Genomic DNA, 24,530 nt, shown 5'->3' on the forward strand with positions numbered 1-24,530 from the left:
ATCTGTTGTCTTTTTTCTTTAATCTTAGGTAGCTAACTCCAGGGCAACAAGGGAATTTCCACTCAACATGCTGATATAGATGCTTCCTCGTCCAAAGCCGTTAGTCCCTCCCTAATCAGGCATTTCAGTCTTCCAGCTGTTTCCATTAGAGCAGAGCTTTTAGTTTCCCAGAGCAGCTACATGTACTGTCTCCCTCACTGCTCTCAGTGATCATGTCCTTTGTCTAGTCTTGTGTTATAAAAGCCCTAAAAAATCTTGCCATTGCCCTATTGCACTCATTAGTACAGCATTTTCACCCAGAGAGAATCTCCTATTAGATACTCAAACACTTGGCTGGACAAAGCAACAGATGGTACATAGGCCTATTCACACTTTTAAATGAGTCAAAAAGTATGTTAGTAGTAATAAAATAACGATAAAATTTCAGCAGTATAACAGAATATACACATCCAAATGAGCCGGATCAAATCATTTTTGAAATACCCTTTGGGTTTTTTTATGATCCATAAAAGAAAGCCATTTTTATTACTTTTATAGTCTTTTTGATCTGAAATAATATACTCAAATTTATCACTCATCTAATTCACCAGACTTGGCTCCAGATGACTTTTATTTATTTTCAGTAATTAGGTTTGCCCCAAAATATCCTCAGGGCTAACATTGGGGATATTTAAAAAATATGCTCCCTTTCTAAAGGCAATACAAACAAACAAATGAAAACAAAACAAAGAAAAGGAAAAAAGAAAGAATATAAAGCTTGGTGTGTTCTATGGTTAGTTTTTACCATAGCAACAAGGAGCCCCAAAGTTTCAGTGGCTTACAGCAACAAGTATTTATTTCTCATTCCTGTAGCACATGGGCTGCAGACTTGCTGTAGTTCTGTTTGGCTCCACTGGACTCCACACAGCAATGCTCAGCTCTACTCCACATTGTCTTCTCACTGCTGGACAGAAGGACAGCCTCCAGCTGTGAATGCCATTCTCATGGCAGAAAGCACAAGTACAAGAGGTGAAATCAATCCATGATAGCATATTTAAGGCATCTGCATGGACATGGGCCACACATTTCATCTAGTCACATCCCATTGGCCAAAGCAAGTCACATGGCCAACCCTGACAAGGTGTGGAGAAGTAGACTGTGCCTATCGGAAGGCACTGGAAGTCACAGGGCAAAGAGCATAGATCTATAATCTTCTTCACAGGAGAAAGCATAGCATTGGGAACAATAATCAAATCTACCACATAGTGTGAGCACAATGAGAGCATCATTAAGTATGAATATATGTGAAATTTTTTCAAAGAGATTATTTTCAAAGCAGTAATAAATATTAGATACATAAATCATGGTATGGAGATAAAATTCAGTCACCTGTAGACCTTACAGCCCCCTCTCATGTATTTTAAGTGTTCTAAAAATGGATACAATTCCTAGAGTATAAATTTTATTATTTTCTGAATTTATTCCCTTTTAATAGTTTTATATTTGAGTTGTTACAAAATGGTTTATTGACAAATGCATCTTGAAAAATACCTATTGATTGGAAATTATATATCTACAGACTTGGCCCCTATAATGTTCCTTACATGCAAAATTCAATAGAAGTTTAGTGTTATATTTCTGAAAGAGCAAATCAATATTCTAAGAATGAATTAGTCATAAGAAACAGTTATCTTTGCAAAGACTGAAATGTGTCAAGTTCCTCAGTTTAGGGAAATTTTAAATAAATCTCTTAACCACTGAGAAGTAAAGTAAAGGCGTCAACACTATTGACATCTTAAAATTAATAATTCCATATAAATTATTAGATTTCAGGGGCCGGCCCCGTGGCCGAGTGGTTAAGTTCGCGCACTCCGCTGCAGGCGGCCCAGTGTTTCGTTGGTTCGAATCCTGGGCGCGGACATGGCACTGCTCATCAGACCACGCTGAGGCGGCGTCCCACATGCCACAACTAGAAGGACCCACAAGGAAGAATATACAACTATGTACTGGGGGGCTTTGGGGAGAAAAAGGAAAAATAAAATCTTTAAAAAAAAAAAAATTATGAGATTTCAGCCTTGATATGTCCCAGGGTTATAAATACACTTGAAGAAGTCACATTCTAAAATCACCTGTGCTCATAAAAACTGGTCATCTATTGAGCCACGCACCTTGCCCCACATAAAGTAGCAGCAAACACAGGAGGAAATGGGAAGGGTGGTCCTGGAGTAACCTGAAATCGCTCGTCTTCATTGTGTAGTTCAGTTTTCTGATGTTGTGAGAATGTTTTGTCCCCTCTTCACTCACAGGAAATACACAAGTGGGTAAAAATTTAAGGCATCCCCTAAGATATGGGATGTTGCTGTTGAGAACTAAAATTAAGACCTACACTGAAGGGAGTTATGAGGCAAGGAGGGCTGGGATGATGTGATTGCTCTGTTCTGTCCTGCTGGTAGACTGATGAAATGAGAACCATCTGTACTTTTCCTGTGGCTCTAACGAGTCACTCACTGTGGTACCAGAAGAGGCTATGTGCATGAAGAAATAGAGAAAAGCGCTAATTTCTGAGGAAAATCTCCATTTCATGCTAACTGGAGTTTGTGACTATCTTAGGTCTGAGTCCACCATGATTCCCTTAATTTAGGCAAATACCTTCATTATATCCTATAACAAATGTGCCCAGTCACCTGGGTTATGTTTCCTTCTCTTTTTGCTTTTAGCCTCTCATACATAACACTGTCAAAACCTTTAATCAACTAGGTTTTATGCATTTATCCTCATTTTATTGTTGTCATTATTTACAGTCTATAAGACGTGTACAAAATAATATCAAATTGATCATCCCTGGATCTCGCAGACATTAGGATAAACAGGTATCTGGCATGTTGAGATTTACCTCACAGTTTGTACACGCTCACATTGCCTGCATCTTAAAAGCTAGATCCTTCAACACCAAGGCTTACTCAATACTACTCAGTCCCTTGACCTGAACTTTAAAAAGAAAAAATAAGAAACATTTTATTTGGCATAAGCAATACTGCTTCTCCTAGCTGACAACAAGTTCTGAAAAGGGTTTCTGTAATGTTCAAGGGAGAGGAGCCAGCTGTTTTCTACAGTTTTACAAATGGAGACAATGGGTGAAAACTAACGGCGTGGGCGTGAGGGGTTTACACTTCCTTGCAGTGAAGGTCATTGTCGCAGAACTGAGTGACCCTCCACCCAAACCTGTATAGTCCAACTCTCTCTGCAGTTGTGTAAAATTAAAGGACATGTTAATTTCTCGTCAGTTAAAGTGACTGTGCCTAAGGACACAGGGACAGACTAATTGACCTCTCGTGGTCATCTCTAACACTCTGTGATTTCAATTTTCAATGTGTAAAAACAAACTCTTTACAAGTCAAGTAAAAAGCCGTCGAGTTTGAACCAGATCTCACCAGGAGAGCGTGTCATCTTGGCAGGGATGCAGGGTTTGAATGAGGCGTATCCTACAAGGAAAACAATCACAACAGAATACACTGAGGTTTCCTCTCTTTTATATTTTTTAGAACACAGTCACATATTCGCTCTGCAAGTCTACCCTGTGCTGTTTTATTTTGAGCAAGGAATCAAACTGAGTTTTTCCTCTTTGAATCAGCTGCTCATGAGAGAAGCAAATGCATTTCCAATGGAGTAAAAATTAAGAGTATTATGAATACAAATTATATAATTCTGACAGTTCCTATGACCCCACCCCTAAAATATATCTTTTCTTTAATTACTTAGTGAAAAAATGACTTTGTCTGGGCTGGCCCAGTGGTACAGCAGTTAAGTTCGCACGTTCCACTTTGGCAGCCCAGGGTTTACCAGTTTGGATCCTGGGTGCGGACATACACACCACTTGGCAAGACATGCTGTGGCAGGCATCCCACATATAAAGTAGAGGAACATGGGCACAGATGTTAGCTCAGAGCCAGGCTTCCTCAGCAAAAAGAGGATGATTGGCAGCCGATGTTAGCTCAGGGTAAATCTTCCTCAAAAAAAAAAAATTACTTCCTCTATACAGAATAACTTTTCCTTTTGTTGTGTATATAGCAGTCGGGTGGTTATAGAGATATTTTTATGTACCAGAACAGGTTTAAATATCTTAAAAAACAAGTGATTCAGTATTTCAAGGGTAGGAAAATGCTCACAAGCCTCGCTATGGGATATACAAGTACACTACACAACAACTCCCTATCTCGCTGAAACCCAAGTAGACTATAAAATGGTATATTACTACAGTCCTCAAAATACTGTGAGAATCTGAGGTATACAATTCTACATAAAATATCTTGAAATTCTGCATGTTTGTGCTTGTACTTGCAGCTGAAGTAATGTTGTTTGACTGACTAGTATATACATTGTATTAAGCCCTTTCAAATGCATTAGTTCATTCTCTGTTCTATACACCTCTATAACTTTATTTTAAAGTAAAGAAATAAAATCTCAGCCTGGTTAAGTAATTGGCCTAAGTTACTTGTAAGTTGTAGGGCTAGGATTTGAATCCAAAAATGCCTGGAAACAAAAACCATGCTCTTGCCTTTATAATATCTTCCTCTATGTAATCAAGGGAAGGTGCTGGAAGAAAGAACGATATATAGGTATGTGACAGTATGGGGACATTATCTTTTGAAGAAAAGCAGAAAAAATCGGGGTTGATGGTTGAGTTTCAATATGGTGTATTCGCTTATTAATACTATTTCTAAAATTCTTTGTCCATATTTTAATAAGAAGTCAAAAATATGTTCTTAAGATAGGTATTTGTTACAGAATTAAGTCTGAAAGAATAAAAAGTGCATTGTGAATTGAAATGAGAAAAAGCAGGTCTCTTATTGATTCTTCATTCTTGGAATCTCATTAGCTATCAGATGGAACTTGACTGCCAAAACAAATAAACAACATTTTCCCCCATCCTAGACTGTTAAACTCCCCAAAGCCACCAAATACGGATTAGTCTGAAATGCACTTATTGTTCCTGCTGGAGGCGGTTAAAAAAATCAGCTTTAGATACAAGAATTCTTTTTCTCTCTTCCCTTCAGGCTGCTAAAGGATGCACAGAATGAAGCTTATTTTAAAAGCTGGTATCAGAAGCTGTTGGCTGCTCTCCAATTCTGTGCAGGAAAAGCCTTGAGTGATGAGTTTTCCAAGGAGAAGAAACTTATCAAAATTCTGGGAGACATTGGGGAAAAAGTCAAGTCTGCCAGTGACCCTCAAAGACAGGTTTGTTGAGAAATCAATCTTCATGTGGTAAAGGTTTTTTTTTTTAAGTTTTTGGTGCAATCAAGTTTTAATTTCATAGCTTAGAAAGCAAATTTCTTGACTACACTTAGTTATATGACACATAGATCAATTACTTTAATCAAGTTGTTTTTCAATTTGCTGTCCTAAAGTTAGTGCTAATGCCTATCGCCAGGACATGGTTTTTTTGATCTAAGTAGTCATGTATCATCCAGAGAGTACCTGACAAGAAGGGTCCAACTTAAAAGTACTTTGACTAGAAAGGCCAGTTGAAGTAATTTCTTCAAGATGGCAGCACAACTCAGACTCATAGGAGAAATATATGAGGGGACTTTTTAGGACACCCTTGTCCAAGATACAAAATCTAGGTCTAGATTTTTCTAACATTGCACTAATCAAAGTCACATTTTTAAAGACCTTTTTTTACCACAGCAAATAAAATTAATTAAATGAAACAAATCAATAGTGGTGTGGATAGTAATACTTTTATGGTAAGATGATAGTCAAAATATTGTGCCTCTTTCATCGTTGATTATGGTAATGGACCTGGCAATACTTTTTTTTTTTTTATCTAATGGAACAACATTTGTTCTTTTAAATTACCTGCATCACTAGTTCCCTTCACTGGTATAGACCATTAAGTAGTTTCTCTTGAGTCCCACATTCTAGATGCAGGGAGATACATTCACTCATTATATTAAGAACACCACTCAATAACAATTAAGTTCCCACTGCAGACTAGGAGGTAAGGAGAGAAAGATGACTAAAACGTGAATCTTGCCCTCAAGGGAGCTCATAGTTTCTCTCCACCCACTGACTAAAATCAACAAGAGTTTTCAATAAAATATTATGAAGATAGTAAAAGGCAAAGTGTTCCAGAATTCTTTCCCAGCCAAAGATTTTTCTTGCTGGAAGTCATTTCATTTGATAGAAATGGCAGAAGCTATGCTACTTTATCTACCTAGGAGAACATGGAAAATAAAAAGTGTGAGCATGGAATTTATTTTTAAATGGGAAACATATAAACTCTGGATACACAGAAGAGCCTTAAGGCACGTAACGTGATGAGCAATGCAAAAAAAAATCCATAATTTCTCCATATTTCTGCAAATGCAGTAATTATTTTCTAGTGGTAAACAAAAGGTTGAAAGCAAATCAAGTTAGTTTAAAATTTACAAAATTTGTTTCTAAGTTTGGTCTTTATTTCTTATGTTTTAAAATCTCTCACATATTTAAGAAGTATACAACAGTTAAATAATTCTGGTGCCTTTTTAACCATTTTCATCAAATTCCAGAATGATATTGACATTATTGTCACAAATAAATGTATGTCTCTCACCTTGACTGGCTGCTTTTCTAATAACACCTCCTCACGTGAAAATAGGAAGAGAAAAAGAAAGAAGTGAGAGAAGCATTTGTAATTTCTCACAGTTTACAATCCTGGTAGCTATTTTTTTCCATTTTTTTAAATAAACACTAATTAAACCTAACCATATGAAATGAAGGGATTTTAGTTAAACAAAAAGAACAGCGAGTCCCCTCCATGATATTTCTCAGGCAAATCCAGGTCTAGATGAGGCAGAGGAGAACAGACAGAGAGAGTGCCATAGTGGATTTTGTCTCACCTTGCTCTTCGGGATTCTGGGAGCAGTAGATTCTATCTAGATTCTGCTAGATTCCAGAGCCAGGAATAAGAGCTAAGAAATTCTTAAGAGTTCATTAACATTATTAATCTGATATCCTCATTTTTAGAATTGGGCTTAAAGAGTTTTCAAAAGTCGACTAAAAGGAGCTTTTTTTATTTTGAATTATTATTATTATTTTGTTTCAAATTATTGTTGTTTTCACCCTCTTTTTGTCAGAGGATGCACAATTCTAAAGGCGTTGTTTGTGGTCTCAGACCTTCCACAGGTATAGAGGACAATGGAAGGAAGTGAGTCAAGTATCAGAAATAAACTCATTGGCATTTAGTAAACTATTTGTTCATATATATTACTGTTTCTGACAATTATCTATTATCTGCAATTATAATTTTTTGTCATTGCTCCTAATATATGTGAATTTTTTTCCTAAAATGTACTATTAAGTCTAAATCTTGAGAGCTACAAACTAAGATTTCGGGAAATTATCAGAAATGGATCATGTTAATAATTACTTAAAGAAAGTATTGCAAGTTAGTGGGCCACAGGTCAAGTCGAATCCATTGTGTTTTGTTTGAACAGAACAGTGCTTTGCTTTGGTTTTGTTTATAATTGAATTTAAAGTCCTTTAGATTGGGCACACTCCCTTTATTCCCCATTTCTGCCAAAACTCCCCATTGTCTTTAGCCCACTGTCTCCTTATATGTAGCTACATCAGCTACCTGACCCCAAAACATGCAAGTGTGCAACCCCGGAATTAGAGAGTTGATTTAATCAATAGAAGAAAATTATAACTTGAAGGAAAGCCAAGTTCTTTACAGTTTTTCTGATCATTTTTTACAGGAGGTACTAAAGAAAGAGATTGGCAGACTAGAAGAATTCTTTCAGCATATAAATACCTGTCACCTTCCTCTGAACCCTGCCCTATGCATAAAGGGGATTGATCGTGATGTAAGTCAATTTATTCAGGAGATAAGTTGAGCGTTTTTGTTTTGTATTGCTTAGTTCACTGTATGTTTTTGAGATGGCAAAAACAATTTCTAAGTTGTCGGTGCAATTATTTTAAGAAAAAAGGGTTGAAGCCCATCCAAACTGGATGCTCCATTTGATACACTGTGACTAGTTAGGATCACATTAGCCTCATCAGATGATTTGTTGGTGTAGAAATAAACTATCCATCAGTTCAGTGAAAAAAAATGGTCTTCTCACTGAATTGATTTCTCGATTTATTCAAAACAGTTGATTTGGTGACCCCATGCAGACTGGGTTTAATTTCATGCTTATTTAGGTTATGCACATACCCATGCCTAGTATACTAGAATATCATTACCTATAACATCTCAGTTTTGATTCAATTTAAAATTCATTGATGCTCATGTGTCAGTGTGCCATATAATATTTTTGTGATTTTACTCATGCCTAGAAAGCCCTTCCTGGTGTTGTCATACTCCCAAACTCCTTCTCTTCCTAAGCTTCTGTCAATCATCCCTCTCTGACTTAGAATCATCCTTTCTCCTTTGCTCTCCATGAGCTTTATTATCCTCCTTCTCAGAAGCTCAGATTAGAAGACACTAGTAGAGAGAAGGATTTATAAGTGAGATGTAGAAAGGATGACGTTAAACTATCATGAATGCACAAAAATGTTACCTAACCAAAGTCACAAGACAATTGAGAAAAGAAATTAAATAATTAGGAGAAAAATTAGACCGTTATTAGTATGAATATAAAAAGTTTTGGTAAAAACTTGATACCATTACCTTTACAACTTTTCTGCTTCAAAAGCACCTTATAAACTTTCCTAATATGCTGGATAAATGAATTTTTTGGGAAAAGTTCTCTGTTCCAATAGAAACCTCATCGACCATCAGAGAATCCACACTGAGAAGAAGCCTTATGAGCGTAATGAACGTAGTAAGGCCTTCAGTCAGAGTAAATGTCTTATTTGACATCAGAGCCTCCACACTGGGAACAAGCACATAAATGTAGGCAGTGTGGAAAAGCCTTTCATCAGAACTCTCGATTTGTTGACGATGAGCAAATTCACGTCAGAGACGTTTAGAATGTGTTGTGGCAAGGCATTCAGTCTGAGTAAATGTCTTATTTTATGTCACAAACTTCACACAAGCAAAAAGCGCTATAAATGTGGCAAATATAGAATCAAGTCTCAAACCTCATTATATGTCAGAAAGTTAACACTGGTGAGAAATCCCATAAATATAATGGGTATGGGAATGTCTTCAGTTATAGAGTCAACCTTAGGGTACATCATTGAATCCATCTGGGGAGAAACCTTATAAATGCAATGATTATGGGAAAGTCATTAGTAACAGTTCACAGCTTGTTGTGCATCAGAGAATTCACAATGGAGAGAAGCCCTATGAAGGTAGTGAGTGTGGGAAAGCCTACAGTCAGCTTTCTGTTCTAATCACCATCGGTGAATTACACTGTGGAGAAGCACTCAGGTCTGACTCATTCCATTTCTTACAGCATGATTCTCCAAGATGGAGAGCAAGGGTCTTAGGTTGAGTAAAGCTTTCTTTATAAGAATTCTCACCCTTGTCTCTCTTTGGAACCACTAATCATAACAGACCATTTTCTATTTCCTTTTGGGCCACTAAGGGTGGTTCAAGTGGGAGAGTTGGAGTAACTTAATGCAATCTTTCTTCATTCCTGGAAAAGTAAGGACCATACATTTCATTCACTAATAGGTTTCCTTTCCTTTTTTTTTTTTTTAACTATTATAAATCTATTTCATTACTGTGTGCTTCTCAAGAACAGAGGTCATACCTTTCTTATATTCCTGTCTCTATTCCATCTCTTCTATCTCACCACTTACATAAAATCGTCCTCCAAGACTCTGATTCATTCTTTCTTGTCTCTTGGTTATGACCCTCCCAATCCACTTTTAACTTCTACTCTAATCTAAGCTCTGCTTGTTTGCCTTTCCCTGCCTAGAAAAAGTTTTCTTCTAATTGTTTGCTAATCTATGTCTCTCACAATCTTCAAATCCAGCTCATCTCTGAAAGACGCTCTTCTTCAAATGTTTTTCACTCAACTGTGATAAATTGCCTTGTAAACTATTTTCAGCTTAATGCATATGTGTACACATTCATATCAACTTTTTGTAGGTTCTTTGAGAGTGGATATGGTGTCTCTTTCTGTTAGCATATAGATAATGGTTTGTGCATACTAGTTGTTGGATATATAATATTTTTGACATGACTCTCGAAAAATATACTGCATGTGAAAACCAAAGTATGAAACAGTGAAAGCAAAACATCTCTGAGTGATGTGAATAAGAAGGGGGCTAAGCCTTGCCTTCAGCCTCCCTTTGGCCTTTCTCTCTTCCCTGGACTTGGGATGCCTCAAAGAGATCCCCAAGAATTGAATGAGCAGAGTTTGAAACCCACTGATCTAGACTTAGTTCTGGCCTAATACAAGATTTCCTAATTTAATACTATGACAGAACCATATATTCCTTGATTGACTGATTATTGCAGCAAGAATTCATTACTTACTTAATGGACAGCCTCACCCGTTTACTATAAAACTTAAATTGATTCAGTAGACAAGGGTTTCTGTTTGCTTAGGGATTAAGTTAGATTTATGCTAATAGGTTAAGAAATAGATTCTTCCTCCCAGCTTGTACTGATTTCAGACTTCTCAGAAATAATGATACTCAACCTAATCCTTCAACTTGTATTGATGTCATATTTTACATCAATTAAAAGTATCAAGTCCTTTTCCTTTCTCCACTATTGATTTAACTCTTCACTGTGAACCTGAACTCTCTAATAGCCTAAAGACGTACAGCCTTTTAACACTCAAACAATTCTAAGAACATAAAAGGAAAATAAGCAACAAGGAAGGTGTAATGGAAAATAGTCAATATCATAAAGCTGAAAATGGAAACACAAAGTGTAATTGAAAGAAATGAGAAGAGGAAATATATGTTGTACTGTTATTTGTAAAGGTAAGAAAATATTCATTAACAAAAAAGGAGAAAGAATGCATTAATATTTTGAAGTATCTGATTAGTGTCAGGCACTGTAAAAGGTATTTTATATCTATTAGCTCACATACCTATTACAAAAATGTGTGAGGTAGCGTTGTTATCCCCATTTTACAGTGGGATACAAACGTTTAAGTAACTTGCTCAAGGTCTTACAGCTGATAAGTTAACAGAGTCCAAATTTGAACTCAGGTCTTTCTTAATTCTGTATCCATGTTTCCTTAAAGTATGCTGCAGGGCAGAAATAATTAAAAGGAAATAAATTTTTTAAAATAGCAATTTTATCTTTTAGATATTAACCAACTAGCATAAGCACAATACCTATGTACTGTTTCGTTTATTTAAACTGCCAACATATTACCACTGTTCAGTGAGAAAAAATGGAGTTCAAGATTTACAACCTGCCAAAAAGCTGGTTTTTTGGTTTCCAAGTAAAGGCTTTGGTTGGTAGACTAAAGTATTTTTAAATAAATCTGTTTCTTTGTTCCAAAGTGTAAAAATTATTCACATATGTTATATTTGCTCATATAACAAATTCTGCAAGGGGCCATGATTTCAGGGAAAGTGTTCTTTTTGCTTTATTTTGCTCACCATTTTTCTCTTCTCCTATAGGCATGTTCATATTTCAGATCTAATGCTTTGCCATTGAAGATTACTTTCCTCAATGCTAATCCAATGGGCAAAAACATTAGCGTCATTTTTAAGGTACAGTAGCCTTAATAAAACATTAAATTGATTCCATAGGTAGAACTATTGATTTATTACTCACAAAGAGAAATTATTATAGCTCTTTTCCTCTGGTAACAACATAGAGGATTCCAGTTCTTTTTGATTCTGCATTTTTACAGAATTATAGTACATGCCAAACTATGACTGGCAATAAATCAAACATTACTGGCTCAAAGCCAGTCAACCTTCAGTGCAAAACTTAAGAAGATTTGTTTCAATAAATGAAATTATGCAGTCACTTTTGAGTAGCGTGGAGAGCACAGTGTGGTGAGCTCCTAGGGGGAGAGTGTTCTTTTGGCCTAGATACTAAATTAGAATCAAAATTAGCTGAAACGCAAATCATATAAGTTAATTTAACATTAAATTTGTATCTGAAAGCACTTGCCTATTTTAGTAATTTGGGTGGTTTTCTTCTTCTAAAAAAAACATAAATATGGACCATATCAGTCTTTATTCATGAATCCCATGGGGAAAAAGTAGTAACCAGGTTATAGTCAGGTAGGAAGGAGGGACTAAAGAAGGAGCTGTAAGTAAGTGAAAAGTAAGGATTTGCCAGTCATTCAGTGAATTTAATCAATTATGCAGCCAAACCAGACAAGTTCGCAGAGTGAATTTTTTGGTGGATTCTGACTATTTTTAAGGATAATCATCAGCACACCCATACTATTGCTTTTACTTGCATAACTTCAAGTATTAATGGTCCCGTGACACTGTATTTTTGATGAAGAAAAAAAACTATACAAAATCTCATCTTGCTATAATTTTCTTCATATACTTTAGAAAGCATTTCAAAACCAAACCTCTTATTAGTTTAAAAGGATAGAACTATCCTTCCCCTTTGGATATATTCCATTTCCTTCACCTATGCTAGAAAATCACCCCTTTATTATCTCTTATTGTTATCAAAGACCTTTTGCTCTGAAAACTTTTTAACTGCTTTCATACTAAGAGAATTCAATGAATCCAAGTCTGATGAATCATATGTGTGCTATTTATATTCCTAGTCAAAAAGCTCTTGGTATTCTAACTGTACAATAGTGTGTAAATTTATGGCATACCAAATAATGTTTCACTTAGAAAGAGATCTCTCTTGGCTGAATTTGAAATTTGGATAAACATTTGCCCAGCCTCTCTTCACTAGACTTTCAGTCTAAGACGTTGCACATGGATAATAAATTGAAAGATTATTATCAGGGAACAACATTGAAAGCAACTTCTAATTTGATGGCTGAAGCTTCAATAATCATTTAAAGGAAAGTTCTCATTTTCTTTGATCTTCTCTCAGAAACCCAAGGTACTCTTAGTGCTAATAAAACTATTGAAACCACCCTAAGTCAGGCTGGAAATTTATTCTGGGAAAGAAGTGACACATACCATATTTGAAAGCTTTTAATGGAATTCAAGGAGAAACCCAGAGTCTATAATTTTGTTTTTAACAGGCTGGAGACGATCTTCGTCAGGATATGCTTGTTCTGCAGATTATTCAAGTGATGGACAATATTTGGCTGCAGGAGGGCCTGGATATGCAAATGATCATTTATAGATGTCTATCCACAGGAAAAGGCCAAGGTCAGTAGAGATTAGAAAGTGGTTGACTTCCGTTATTTATCTCAAACATTCACTGGTAATATGCCACCGAACTTCCCACAGCTTTCGTTTTAGACTACAAATTTGAAAATCCAAAGAACTGTACATAGTCCTTCTTCTTTTTAAAAAGAACTATTTTCCAAAACAATAAGCCAAAGTAATTTATACAAAGCTTAATGTCCTTTTAGATGTTAATTAGGACCTTGACAATCCAAATGTTAACTATGATATCCTTTTGTGTTTCTTTAAGGATTAGTTACATGAATAGCTAACTCATATTTTTTTCTCTTTTTCTAAGATGATGATAGAAAAGACTGCTCATTCAAAAAAAAAATACAGTTGTTGCCTGTTAACACAAAATTTACAAAGTTGAAAATGCTTAAAGGAGTTCTAAAAATTCTAAATACATTATAAACCTACATTTAATTTCTAGAAGACTTTTGAGTAAAGTGTAATATCAGCAGTCAAAGATGACCATACATGCAAACTTTGAACATACCTCAGCATTTCTTTTCCTTTATAAAAGCTAAGACATTAATATGGAAATATAATTACCTTCATACATATTTCCAATGAAGTAATTTCGATGGTCCATCCAAATTATTACAAAACATCAGAGGTAAAAGTTATACTTAATTACAATCATGCTAAATTGGAGAAATAATCCCCAATGATATCTTGTAATCTTTTTTACATGTGGTCATTGCAACTTGGAATTTCATTAGATTAATTGGTATGAATTATAGCAGATATATCTGCATAAACAAAGGGATAAAAAATCATAGAACTAGAAAAGGGACCTAGAACCACATAGTCATTTTTGGTATTTTTGATTTGGTAGAGCTAGAATTTAAACCCATCATCAAAAAAGGAAAACTGTCCCTGCCTGGACCCCCCAGTTCCTGAGGTCCCACCAGTAGGCTCAGTACCCCAGCCGAGTGTGACTTGAGATTTTAGAAAGTAAGCATGGAAGCACCTCCTAGTTAGCTTAACTTGCAACTTGATACTTCAGGATGACTGTGTTTCAATCATACTACCCAATTATTTTGACTCTGGTAATAGGGCTCTTGCTTCCATGCCAAGGTGTCCCACCCCTGAACACTCTCTGAAGCTCTGGTTCTTAAGAGTCTTTTATCGTTGCTACTGTTGAAATTGTTATTCCTTGAGTTTTACTCTCCCTTTTCTCACATAGGCTACCTAATTCTTTCATATCCTACTGTGTTGAAAGAGTAAGAATAAAGCTTGATGAGCCAAGCTGAGCTTTTTGGAGTCATGTGGATCAGCTTTTCTTCAGAAATTGAATACGTCACTCACCTCAATGGAATTCTTCAACTCCATCTACTCATTTCTCAGTTTATAATCACAGAATATAATGAAGGCTAAAGTTTTAAAGTTAGTAAAATAATTCAGCAAAAATGACTGTAGACTTGCCCAAAGTTGCAGACGTCATGAGACAAACAAGCTATTCTTCCCTCCTATCTACCAAGAATCTTCTATAGTTGTAAGATTTGGGATGGCATTATACCAGCAAAGTACTTCTTCAGTAAAAATAGAGATCGTTAAAGCAAATGTCGTTTTTAGGAGGTCAGGTTCCATTTTTAATCAGGTTCCAAGGCTTATTGAATATCTACTGTTCTCGAGAGATGTCACAAAGTAAGGCAGGGGATACTAAAATGAGCTAAACAGAGTTGCTGCCCTGAGGACAGTATAGTCCAGGCCAGAAGTTTACATGACTTCATCAACATTACAGTATTGTTGATTTTAATTCTCATTACTACTTTGTATATGATAGTCTAAGAGCTTTGGAAGAGTCTATCAGGGCAAATAAAAATTCTTTAGTATTTGCGGCTGGCCCCGTGGCTGAGTGGTTAAGTTCGTGCACTCCGCTTCAGCAATCCAGGTTTGCACCACTTCAGATCCTGGGAGCCGACCTAGCACCACTCATCAAGCCATGCTGAGGTAGTGTCCCATGTAGCACAGCCAGAAGGACCTGCAACTAGAATATACAACTATGTACTAGGGGGCTTTGGGGAGAAAAAGAAGAAAAAGAAAAGAAGATTGGCAACAGATGTTAGCTCAGGTCCCAATCTTTAATAAAACAGCAGTTCTTTAGGATTTATTTCATTGCTGGCTCTCCAAATTTGGTGGGCATAAAAATTGCTTGGGTGAATTGGAGAAGCAGATATAACTACGCCCCAACCAGGTACTAAATCAGGCTCTCCTCTGGGCGGAGGGGAGCTCAAGTCTCAGTGGTTGCAAGAAAGCTGCTTGGTGTTTCTTATATGCCCCCCTTTTTGAGAGCCGCTGCCTTATATGATAACATCTTGAAGAGTTTTGTCCTTAAGAACATTGCTGCTTAAAGTGTGACCCATGCACCAGCAGCATTGATATCTCCTGGGAGCTTGCTAGACATGCAGATTCTCAGGCCCCACCCTACTTAATCAGAACCTACATTTTAACAAGATCCCCAAGTGATAGATAAGTGCATTAAAATCAGAGAAACATTGCATTAGAAGACTGTAGGAAAGGAACCAAGCATGTTACCCAGTGTGCATAGAATTAAGTTAGAAGTGTTTAAAAAGTATCTGATACATACTAGCTTAAAATATGTAAAATAATTTGTGGTTTTAATTAATGAGCAGAATTTAGTCACCATGATTGTTATAAATTAAGTGCAAGGTTTTCTGGGTGTTCAGCAATGCAAGGTGTATGATAAATGGCTTGGGATTTAGAAAACGATTAACTCCCTGAAGAAAAGTGTGGTCTGAAAAGTAACTGACATTGCTCCAGCACCGTATCTAAAGGGTGCAATAATCTAAGTCCTAATTTTGGGCATGGTCAGATGTGCAGTGGCAGCGAAGCCCTCGGGAATCAGAAGGTGATTTTTCTTCAGAAAGTCTTAAATGGAAGAACTGGAAAAACAGGAAGGGAAATTTTCAGAATTGCAAAGAGGAATCACCTCTTTCTAGAGTAATTACATGACTGCTAAATTTAACGCTATACATTTGGCTGTCTCACTTACTACACATGAGAACACTGCACAAGAGGTGAAACCTGTTGAGAGAGGAGGGAGAAGCATTATGATATTAAGGATATGCCCAGGATTTATCTCTGGGGTGATGTTTCTTTTCTTCTTTTTCTTTTCTTTCTTTTTTTTTTTTTTTTAACAAATAGGTTTCATAGATTACTTTTGCAGCATTCAATTCCCACTCCCCATCTTTAAGTTTCTTTCTGATGGAGCAATGTAGATGCTTAATGGTCACAAGTGGGCTATTGGATATTAAGAGAGATTCATGCTACAACCATCTGTCACTGGCCAAACCAGCACAGAGAAGTGTTTCGTTTACCATCACTGTGATCTGCTTGTTTGTTGTTCTTTAATTTGAATGTTTTAAGGTAGACCTTAAAACAGTAAATTTTAAAAACTTAGCCATCTCTCTTTTCATATAATTACATGTGTGTCCTGGTCCCTTTGGGCATTTGAGTTTACAACTAAGAAATTCTAGACTAATTTCTTTCAATAACTTTATTTATGGAACTGTACATTACAAGGTGTTTTGTGTTCATCAGCTCTGGGAGAGTTTTAAATACTAGGTTTAAATTGCTGTTCTGTACAGAATAAAAATCAGAACATTTGAAAATATTTACATTCCAACACTCTTAGGAACACAATGAAAAGAAGCCTTGATGGATACGTGTCCAGTATGGCAACAGTCCTATTGAAGATCAATCAATATATACTCTCTTTTAAAAAATTATCATAGTTTCTCTTTAATGTTGGCTGAGAAAGAAGGAGCAAGTGGCTTTCTATATGTTTACTGCAGAGTTATTCTGTTCTTTTCTAGATATAGAACATTTAAAGTGAAGCTTTTATTAACCTGAGCATTTATTTTTATAATATATTTGAAATATTTATTATGGAAATTGTATTTGGTTCACTAACATCATAAATATGCTGGCCATACAAGTTTGAATGCCCCCTTTAAACTGTAAATGAATGCACAAGCCGTGTGTTAATTAACTCACTACCCTGTTGATTCAGTGGGTGGGTCCCTGTGAGACCATCTAGATTGGCTCTCTACTATAGTTCTAGAAAAAATATTAAAGCTGCTTCTGATAGATCTGATCCAATGACAAGAAGCCTCATTTCTCCCCAGGATTTAGGAAAAATTAGAAGGAAGGCCATCTAGATAAGTTTCCTTCAGAGAAGATTTGGAAAGGAAAAGGGTAATCCAAGTAGTGCTGGCTATTATTGTCACCTAGATCAGGATGTATTTCCTAAGTATCCCTAAGCCTGTGAAGAAAGAATTATTTCCATAATCTCTCTTTTATCACCCAGGATTGGTGCAGTTGGTGCCCGATGCTGTAACCCTGGCAAAGATCCATCGCCGTTCTGGACTGATAGGGCCGCTGAAAGAAAACACAATCAAAAAGTGGTTCAGTCGGCACAACCATTTAAAGGTGGATTATGAAAAGGTTTGTCCCACTGGACATTAAATAATGCACTTAAATAAGAATATGCTCTGGTTCATTAGATATTCTGATTTATGAAAAAGTAAATTAAATACACCTTGAATTCTAATTCACTCAGTCATCAGCCTAGTAATAATGTCCCAATTTAAATGGTATATTAAGTAGATAAAAATTTATGTGTTTGGTCTTCCTTCTGCATGAAATTCTGGGCTATCAGTAAAAACTCTCTTTGCTCAACTGCCTCCCTTACAACCATCTCACCTGAGATGATGCTCTTTGAAACTACCTCCTTCAAGTCACCTCTGCTTATTTGTACACAATCTCCACTTTCTATAAATCTCCCTCCTTCCTTTGCAATACATATCTTCTGCCAAGCTCTATTTTTTCATGTGCTCTTTTTTCAGTGTTTGCAGAATGCATAATAGAGTTTTTATTTTTTTTTCTCAGGACTTTACAAAATGTACTGTTTTATTTGACTGCAATCCTTTTTCCCACTTTACTTCATCCTGGCATCTGGCCTGCGAGGTGCAGTGTGCAGGTTCTACTCTACTGCAGGGCTCCCAGCTAAGAGGATAAGTTGATTAGAGCCAGGCCTTGTTCCACTTGCCAAGGCATGAACTGGGAAAGCTGGGTCCACCCAGAGGCAGGGACAGCTTTATGCTAATTCACACAAAGATGCACATGGGTGAATTTACTCAAAACTGTCCTGAGCCCTGAAATTCCCTCATTCTGGGAAACTTCTCAGGCCTGGGTACACTGGAATGATTGGTCACTCAGGCAGCACAGGCCATGTTAGAGAGACCCAAGAGTTCATCTATTCCAGACTTCTGTGAGATTGGAGAGGAAAAGAGTACAGGCTGTTGGAGGGTGAATAACAAAGAATTAGATGAGATTATTTTGAAATATATTTTTTAGCCATTCCCAAAGTTACACCTTGAGTTTTGCACAAATTCCTGTGGTTATATTATTTGAGGTGTTTCCACATACATTTGCTCTTCACAACCACCATGTGAAGGACATATTTTATTGTCTTCACTTTATAAGTGAAGAAAATCTAGACAGACAAATGAAGTGACTTGCTCAGGCACTTGGAATACCTGGAATTAAGGTGTCCTGGCATGCAGTCCAGTGACATAGACTTCTACTCCAGAAAGTCAGCCACACCATTCAAGGAGACCCGTGACCCATCACCGGCCCAACCAATCACTCATGGTTACACCATGGTTACACTCACGATTGCATCATTGATGAAAATGATGTATACCCAGGAGAGCATTTTGAAAACAAAGATTAATTTTGGCAAGAAACCTCTGTTTGTTAAAGAAGCATGACTTAGTGGTAATCTGCCTCCACCCACATAGGCGTTCACTAGTATAGACTGTACCAAAACACTTTTAGACATCAACTAGATGACCTATTTGTAAGGATAAACATACAATGTTACAGTTATCTCAATATAGCTTTTTCTGTATTAAAAAAGTGCAAATATTCAAAAATTAATATTTTAAATTTCTCTGGGGATAGGTAGTATGGGACCATATTGTTCCTTCTTATTTTACCTTGAAAAAAATCATTCAATATTGTATATTTGAGACGTCAAAAAAATCACACCAGGAGTTCTCTCTAGTAAACTAATAAAATTAACTTCAATTGAATAAAAGAGATATTTTTGCCAATTTCAATGAAAACATTCATCTACTAGACTAAAGAACAGATTGCTTCATGTTCTTCTGTAGCATATTAAGAATTAGCCATTTAATCATATCCTTCTCTCAACTGAGATGTAGAAGTAGTTTTTGATTCTGTAATATTGCTTTCTATAATGCTTGTTACCATTAGCTCTTCTGCTAATACATTCACTCATTTTGTGTGTGTGTTATTTTTGTGTTATTGTTTCCCAACTGATTAGGCCTTGAGAAACTTTTTCTATTCCTGTGCTGGCTGGTGTGTGGTAACATTCATCCTGGGAGTCTGTGACCGACACAACGACAATATCATGCTGACAAAGTCAGGCCACATGTTTCATATTGACTTTGGAAAATTCTTAGGTCATGCACAAACATTTGGAGGGATAAAAAGGTCAGTATGTAAATAATGTTTATTACAGTAATTAAGCAATGTCCAAGGGTGACATATAACATGTAATGGCATAGAAACCCAGCATATGACTTACTCCCCATTTCTCAAAGCCCCCGAGATAGCATAAACATGATTATATATGTAAGATTGAAGAAAAAAATTTTTTAAATATATTGTTAATGGGAAAAATTAGGTTTCCTCAAATTGTCAGTGGACTAAATTGGCCTTTTCCAATAGGATACTAATTCTGTTCCAGTCTGAATTGTCTGAAGTATAATATTTTTGTTTTCTTATTAAATCTTGAATAGACAATGAGGCCTGAGTTCATGGTCTCAGTACATCTAGTATATTGGCTACAGCAATCACCACCCCTGATCTACGTGTCATAGAACTAGCATGCTTTCTTACTGACTGAGCCTTAAATCATTGCAAAAATATTTAGTCAGCACCTACCATTCAAGGCTCTGAGAATATACAAGTAAACAAGGAAGGTACAAATCCTTATCTCTTTCTAGTAGGGATGACAGACGTTAAACAAGTTAACATACAAAGAAATAATATGAGGAAATGAGGAATTTAATTTCTTATTAGGAAACTGAAGTAGAGAAATGGGATAGAACTTGACTGAGGCAGGAATGCTATTTTAAAGAGACCCTTGGAAGATGAGACACAGCTGTGTAATGAGTGATAACCTTGTGGAGACCTATGAAAAGAGTATTCCAGGAAGAAAGAACACCAAAAATAACAGTCATGAGCATGGAAGTAAGCATATCACGTTCCAGCAACAACATGAAGGCCTGGGGCCTGGAGGAGGGATGGAGAGGGGCGGGCAGTAGGACATAAAGGCGAAGAGCTTGGTGGGGGCCAGATCAAGCAGGGCACTTAGGACATGGTACGGAGGTTGACTTTTATCTTAAGCTCAGGGGCAGACCTTTTTCAGTGGATTTCAAAACACTCTCTGCTGTCCTATAAAATAATAAGCCCAGTTAGGAGGCTACTGCCATAGTTAAGGCAAGACCTTAATGGTATAGAAGTGGTGAAAACTGACAGATTCAGAAAATATTCTGTAGTCAGAGCCACAGGAACTGCTAATTCATTGGACATTGGCAGTGGTTAATGGCCTGGGGGAGGCAGCCTGAGGGGTAGGAGAAGAAAAGAAAGCATTCAAGGATGACTCTTGGATTTCTGGTCTTAGCAGATAATTATATCATGTACGAAAATGGAAAAGACAAGTGGATAAATAGGTTTTTGTTTTATTTTATTTGAGCTGGCAGCAAGGAAACCAAAAGTCTCAGACTAAAAGTTCCTTGCTTTTTAAAAACGATACTTCATATTAAAGTAGAAATGGGATCAGACCATTCAGAAGACTAATCACTCACTTTTAGCTAAAAACACCTCCTCAATAGAAGAAACAATAATATCTCCTACAATACGACATGATGAGCTTTCACCAGATGGCCATAATCTGGTATTAAAATGCCAATATAAGCTACCTAAAATGGTTTAATTTGTATAAACAAATATCTCCTCTTTTATAAAGGCATACAAGCGGAATTGTTTCACTTTTTCTTATTTTCAGTACATTGCCTTCTATAATGAATAACCTCGGGAAAATTCACCACATATTCGTTCATTCCTTAAATATCTACTCAGGATGGTCTGTGTGCCAAGGACTGTGATAAACCTTGGAGATACGAAAATGAATAATCCACATTTACCACCTCAATGGGGTTTACTCTTCCTTTAGAATACTAGGAAGACAGACACATAAATAATTACTATAAAATATGGTAACGGGTACGGTAAGAGATAGACATGTACAGACCATTAGAGCATCATAGACGAGGGCTATCTAATTTATGAAGGACAAATGTTAATTCACATGTGCGAATGTGTACATAAGTTGCGTATGTAACACTTTCTCTCTAGAATCTATTATTTCCTAGAAATTTAAAGATTAGATTACAATTTTGACATCTTTATTTATTTTGTTGTATTGTCCACTGAGAATTTGGGTTAATCCTTATTCATTTATTCAACGATCATCTATGTTGACCATGAGGATGGTTAAATGGTGAACGAAAATATTCCTGTCCTACAGAAAAAGTTCCAGTTAGGAAAGCAGAAAAAGCAAAGAGCAAGTTACTAAACATTATGGTAAGTACCTTGGTAGAGATATGCACCAGGATCTCTAGAAAAGATGGAGTCCCATTTGTTTGTTTGTTGATGTTCTAGCAGCTGTTGCTGCTTCTACAGTTTGGCAACTGTAAATCTCTTTTATGCAACCTCTAAGGTACATGACAATGTGCCCAGTATAGAGCCTCACTCATATTAGGTTCTTAACATTGTTTGCTGAGTGAGTCAGGCAATAAACCATTCACAGGTGAGCCCTCAATCATTCAAAAATTATTGATTGGATGAATGAAAATGAAGTTGGCACTATCTTCACTTGAGATTATTGATTATTGACCGCCAGCTAAAGAGGCCAACTGCAGCATTATGATCCATTTGGATTATTGTTTGCAGGATTTTATGTCCACCAGTGGCTATGTAAAGCTCATTGGCAATGTCTTCTTGGATTTCTTTCTTGATATTGATACTTCTGCCCTGAGTTTGTTTAATGATTAAACTGAACTGTGCCTACACATTGTTATTCAATGTATCTTTTGAATTGTAGACAACATCTAATTATTTTCCTCCAAGTCTCTTTGGATTGTTTCTGAAGTTCATTCGAATGTTGTTTCATAAAGCAGCTGACTTCTTCCATCCTAGGCCCATTGGTTGTTTATTGGTTACCAGGTAAACAAAAGTCCTCTTATAAATCAGGCCACTCAATCCCCTTAGGATAAATGAACATTCTTATTTACACTACATTTATTAGATTATAGACCTGGTCTTTAGAGAAAAGCCTATCTTCACCTTGCTTCTTCTATACAAATACTAGACATATTCATAAACTCTCCATAAGATACAAAGCCAGGTATGTAAATCACGCCCTAGGACTATCCTAATCTCCCATAGTCTAGCAAGGCCATATAATGTTCCACTAATAACCAGTGATGGCCCAGGATCATACTCCTTAATATAAAATGCTACACCCACTGAGAGTAGAGTATCTGTATCCAGACACATGTTTCTCCTATTGTCTACTCCTTAAAAACATGGAAGAGGAAAGCATTTGTATAACTTGTTGTGGTTTACAAAGTGTTACTAACATACCTTAATTTTACTTCATAACACAATTGCCTAAATCATTGTTCAACCCCGCATAGAGAGTACAGTTTCCAGTTGTGGATGGGTTATGGGTTGGGAAAAAGAAATCACATAGACACATAAAACCCCTCTCTAAGTTGCACATTTACCCCTCAGTCAAGGATACAGAAGTTAATAAAGGAAATTAGCAGACTAACAGAGCAGAAGTAGATGCAGTGTATCTGGGGGTGTATTTTCCCTTGATCCTTGGTTTCCTTAAAAGAAAGCAGCAATGAGGTGACATTCTCCTTACAAGTAGTATCTTTAGAAACTGATTCCTTGTTGAACCATTGTATTTTTCTACTCATGCTATAATGGTGATTTCAGAACATCTCAGACTAACCGTCTGCGCAAATCTGTTTAGGAAATGTATACAAACATTTACAAAACTGAATTCAGTTTTCCAGAAATCTGGAAAACCCATCGCCATGCTTAGACCAAATCTGAGGCTCCTGGAAACTTTCTGACTTTGAAGAAAACAAAAAAATGTCACATCTCAGTTATAAATATGGAAGATGTCACATCCTGTATATAAACAATCTTTCCTACTTGATTTTAATTATGACATTAGATAAGAAAGATTGCCATCAGCAGATTAAATCACATGACAGTTCAGCCCCAGGATTACTTAACGATTCTGGGGAAAATTTGGTTAATGCCTACAATGGAAACAATGAGGACTTTCACTAACTTTCTGAAACCAATTGGTTTTTCTTTTGAAGTATTGCTTAATTATCATCTTCATTTCTTTGTTTTCTCTCACAAAGATTCAAATTAAAGTGGCTCACAAATTATACATCCACAATTTTTCACTCACAGTTCCCCCATAACAATGAATTCTATATAGTAATGTTTTTATTACATAAAAGATGTTATTGCAATAACTCTAAATTTCAACTCGATAGTGACTTTCTCTTACAGAGGAGGAGAAATTGAAGAAGGCCTTTATTGGGGCTATTCATTGTTCTCCTAACTCGTTGTTTCATGTTTTTGTTTTTTCAGACTGTATTTCCACAGTCTATATGGTCTTTCACTTTGGTGATGCTGGTCTTTCATGAAGCCTTTCTTGTAGCTTTCTTTCTAGGTAATTTTAGAGGCCATGTGAGCAGTGGTTAAGGTCAGGTACCAGGGAGATAAACTGTATGGGTTTTTTTAATCCTATACTAGCATATTCTAATGATGTAACCTTGAACAAATGGCTTCTCTGTGCCTCAGTTTAATCATTTATAAAATAGGTGTGTTTTGAAAATTAAATTAATTGATATATGTAAAGTGGTTAGAGGAATGCCTACCACCAAGTGAGGGTTCTATAAGTATTTGTTGTAATTAATTTTAATGTAAGTATTCCAAATGAAGTGATAAGAAATGAGACGGCATCTCTAGGTTATTGTTGTTTCCTTTTGTTTAAAGTTATCTGAACATCTTATTTTGATAGTTTTTGAAGTGTGTGTTTTGAAATTCATAAATTGAACTATTAGTCCTGTAATATCTCTGACTTTGGGGCTTGTTGACTGACAGGCCAGATT

General features: G+C 36.2%; 1 protein-coding gene across 13 annotated transcripts in view; it reads left to right on the forward strand.

Annotated features, from left to right (window-relative positions):
* The window catches only part of PIK3C2G (phosphatidylinositol-4-phosphate 3-kinase catalytic subunit type 2 gamma), a 514,208-nt gene that overhangs the window by 386,570 nt on the left and 103,108 nt on the right, over window positions 1-24,530 (forward strand). For 12 of the 13 annotated variants that reach the window (XR_011496940.1, XR_011496939.1, XM_070494347.1 and 9 more), the window contains 6 exons: window positions 5,034-5,214; window positions 7,716-7,823; window positions 11,497-11,589; window positions 13,053-13,182; window positions 17,540-17,676; window positions 19,583-19,752. Coding sequence is in view for 11 of the 13 variants with exons in the window: in XM_070494347.1 (XP_070350448.1) it covers window positions 5,034-5,214; window positions 7,716-7,823; window positions 11,497-11,589; window positions 13,053-13,182; window positions 17,540-17,676; window positions 19,583-19,752 (819 nt within the window). In the remaining 2 variants the exon portion in view is untranslated. The remainder of the gene's footprint in view (window positions 1-5,033; window positions 5,215-7,715; window positions 7,824-11,496; window positions 11,590-13,052; window positions 13,183-17,539; window positions 17,677-19,582; window positions 19,753-24,530) is intronic. The other variant, XM_070494349.1, reaches the window with a different exon arrangement.

The sequence above is a fragment of the Equus asinus genome, chromosome 22, assembly GCF_041296235.1.
Source record: "Equus asinus isolate D_3611 breed Donkey chromosome 22, EquAss-T2T_v2, whole genome shotgun sequence".
In the NCBI taxonomy this organism is placed as follows: domain Eukaryota; kingdom Metazoa; phylum Chordata; class Mammalia; order Perissodactyla; family Equidae; genus Equus; species Equus asinus.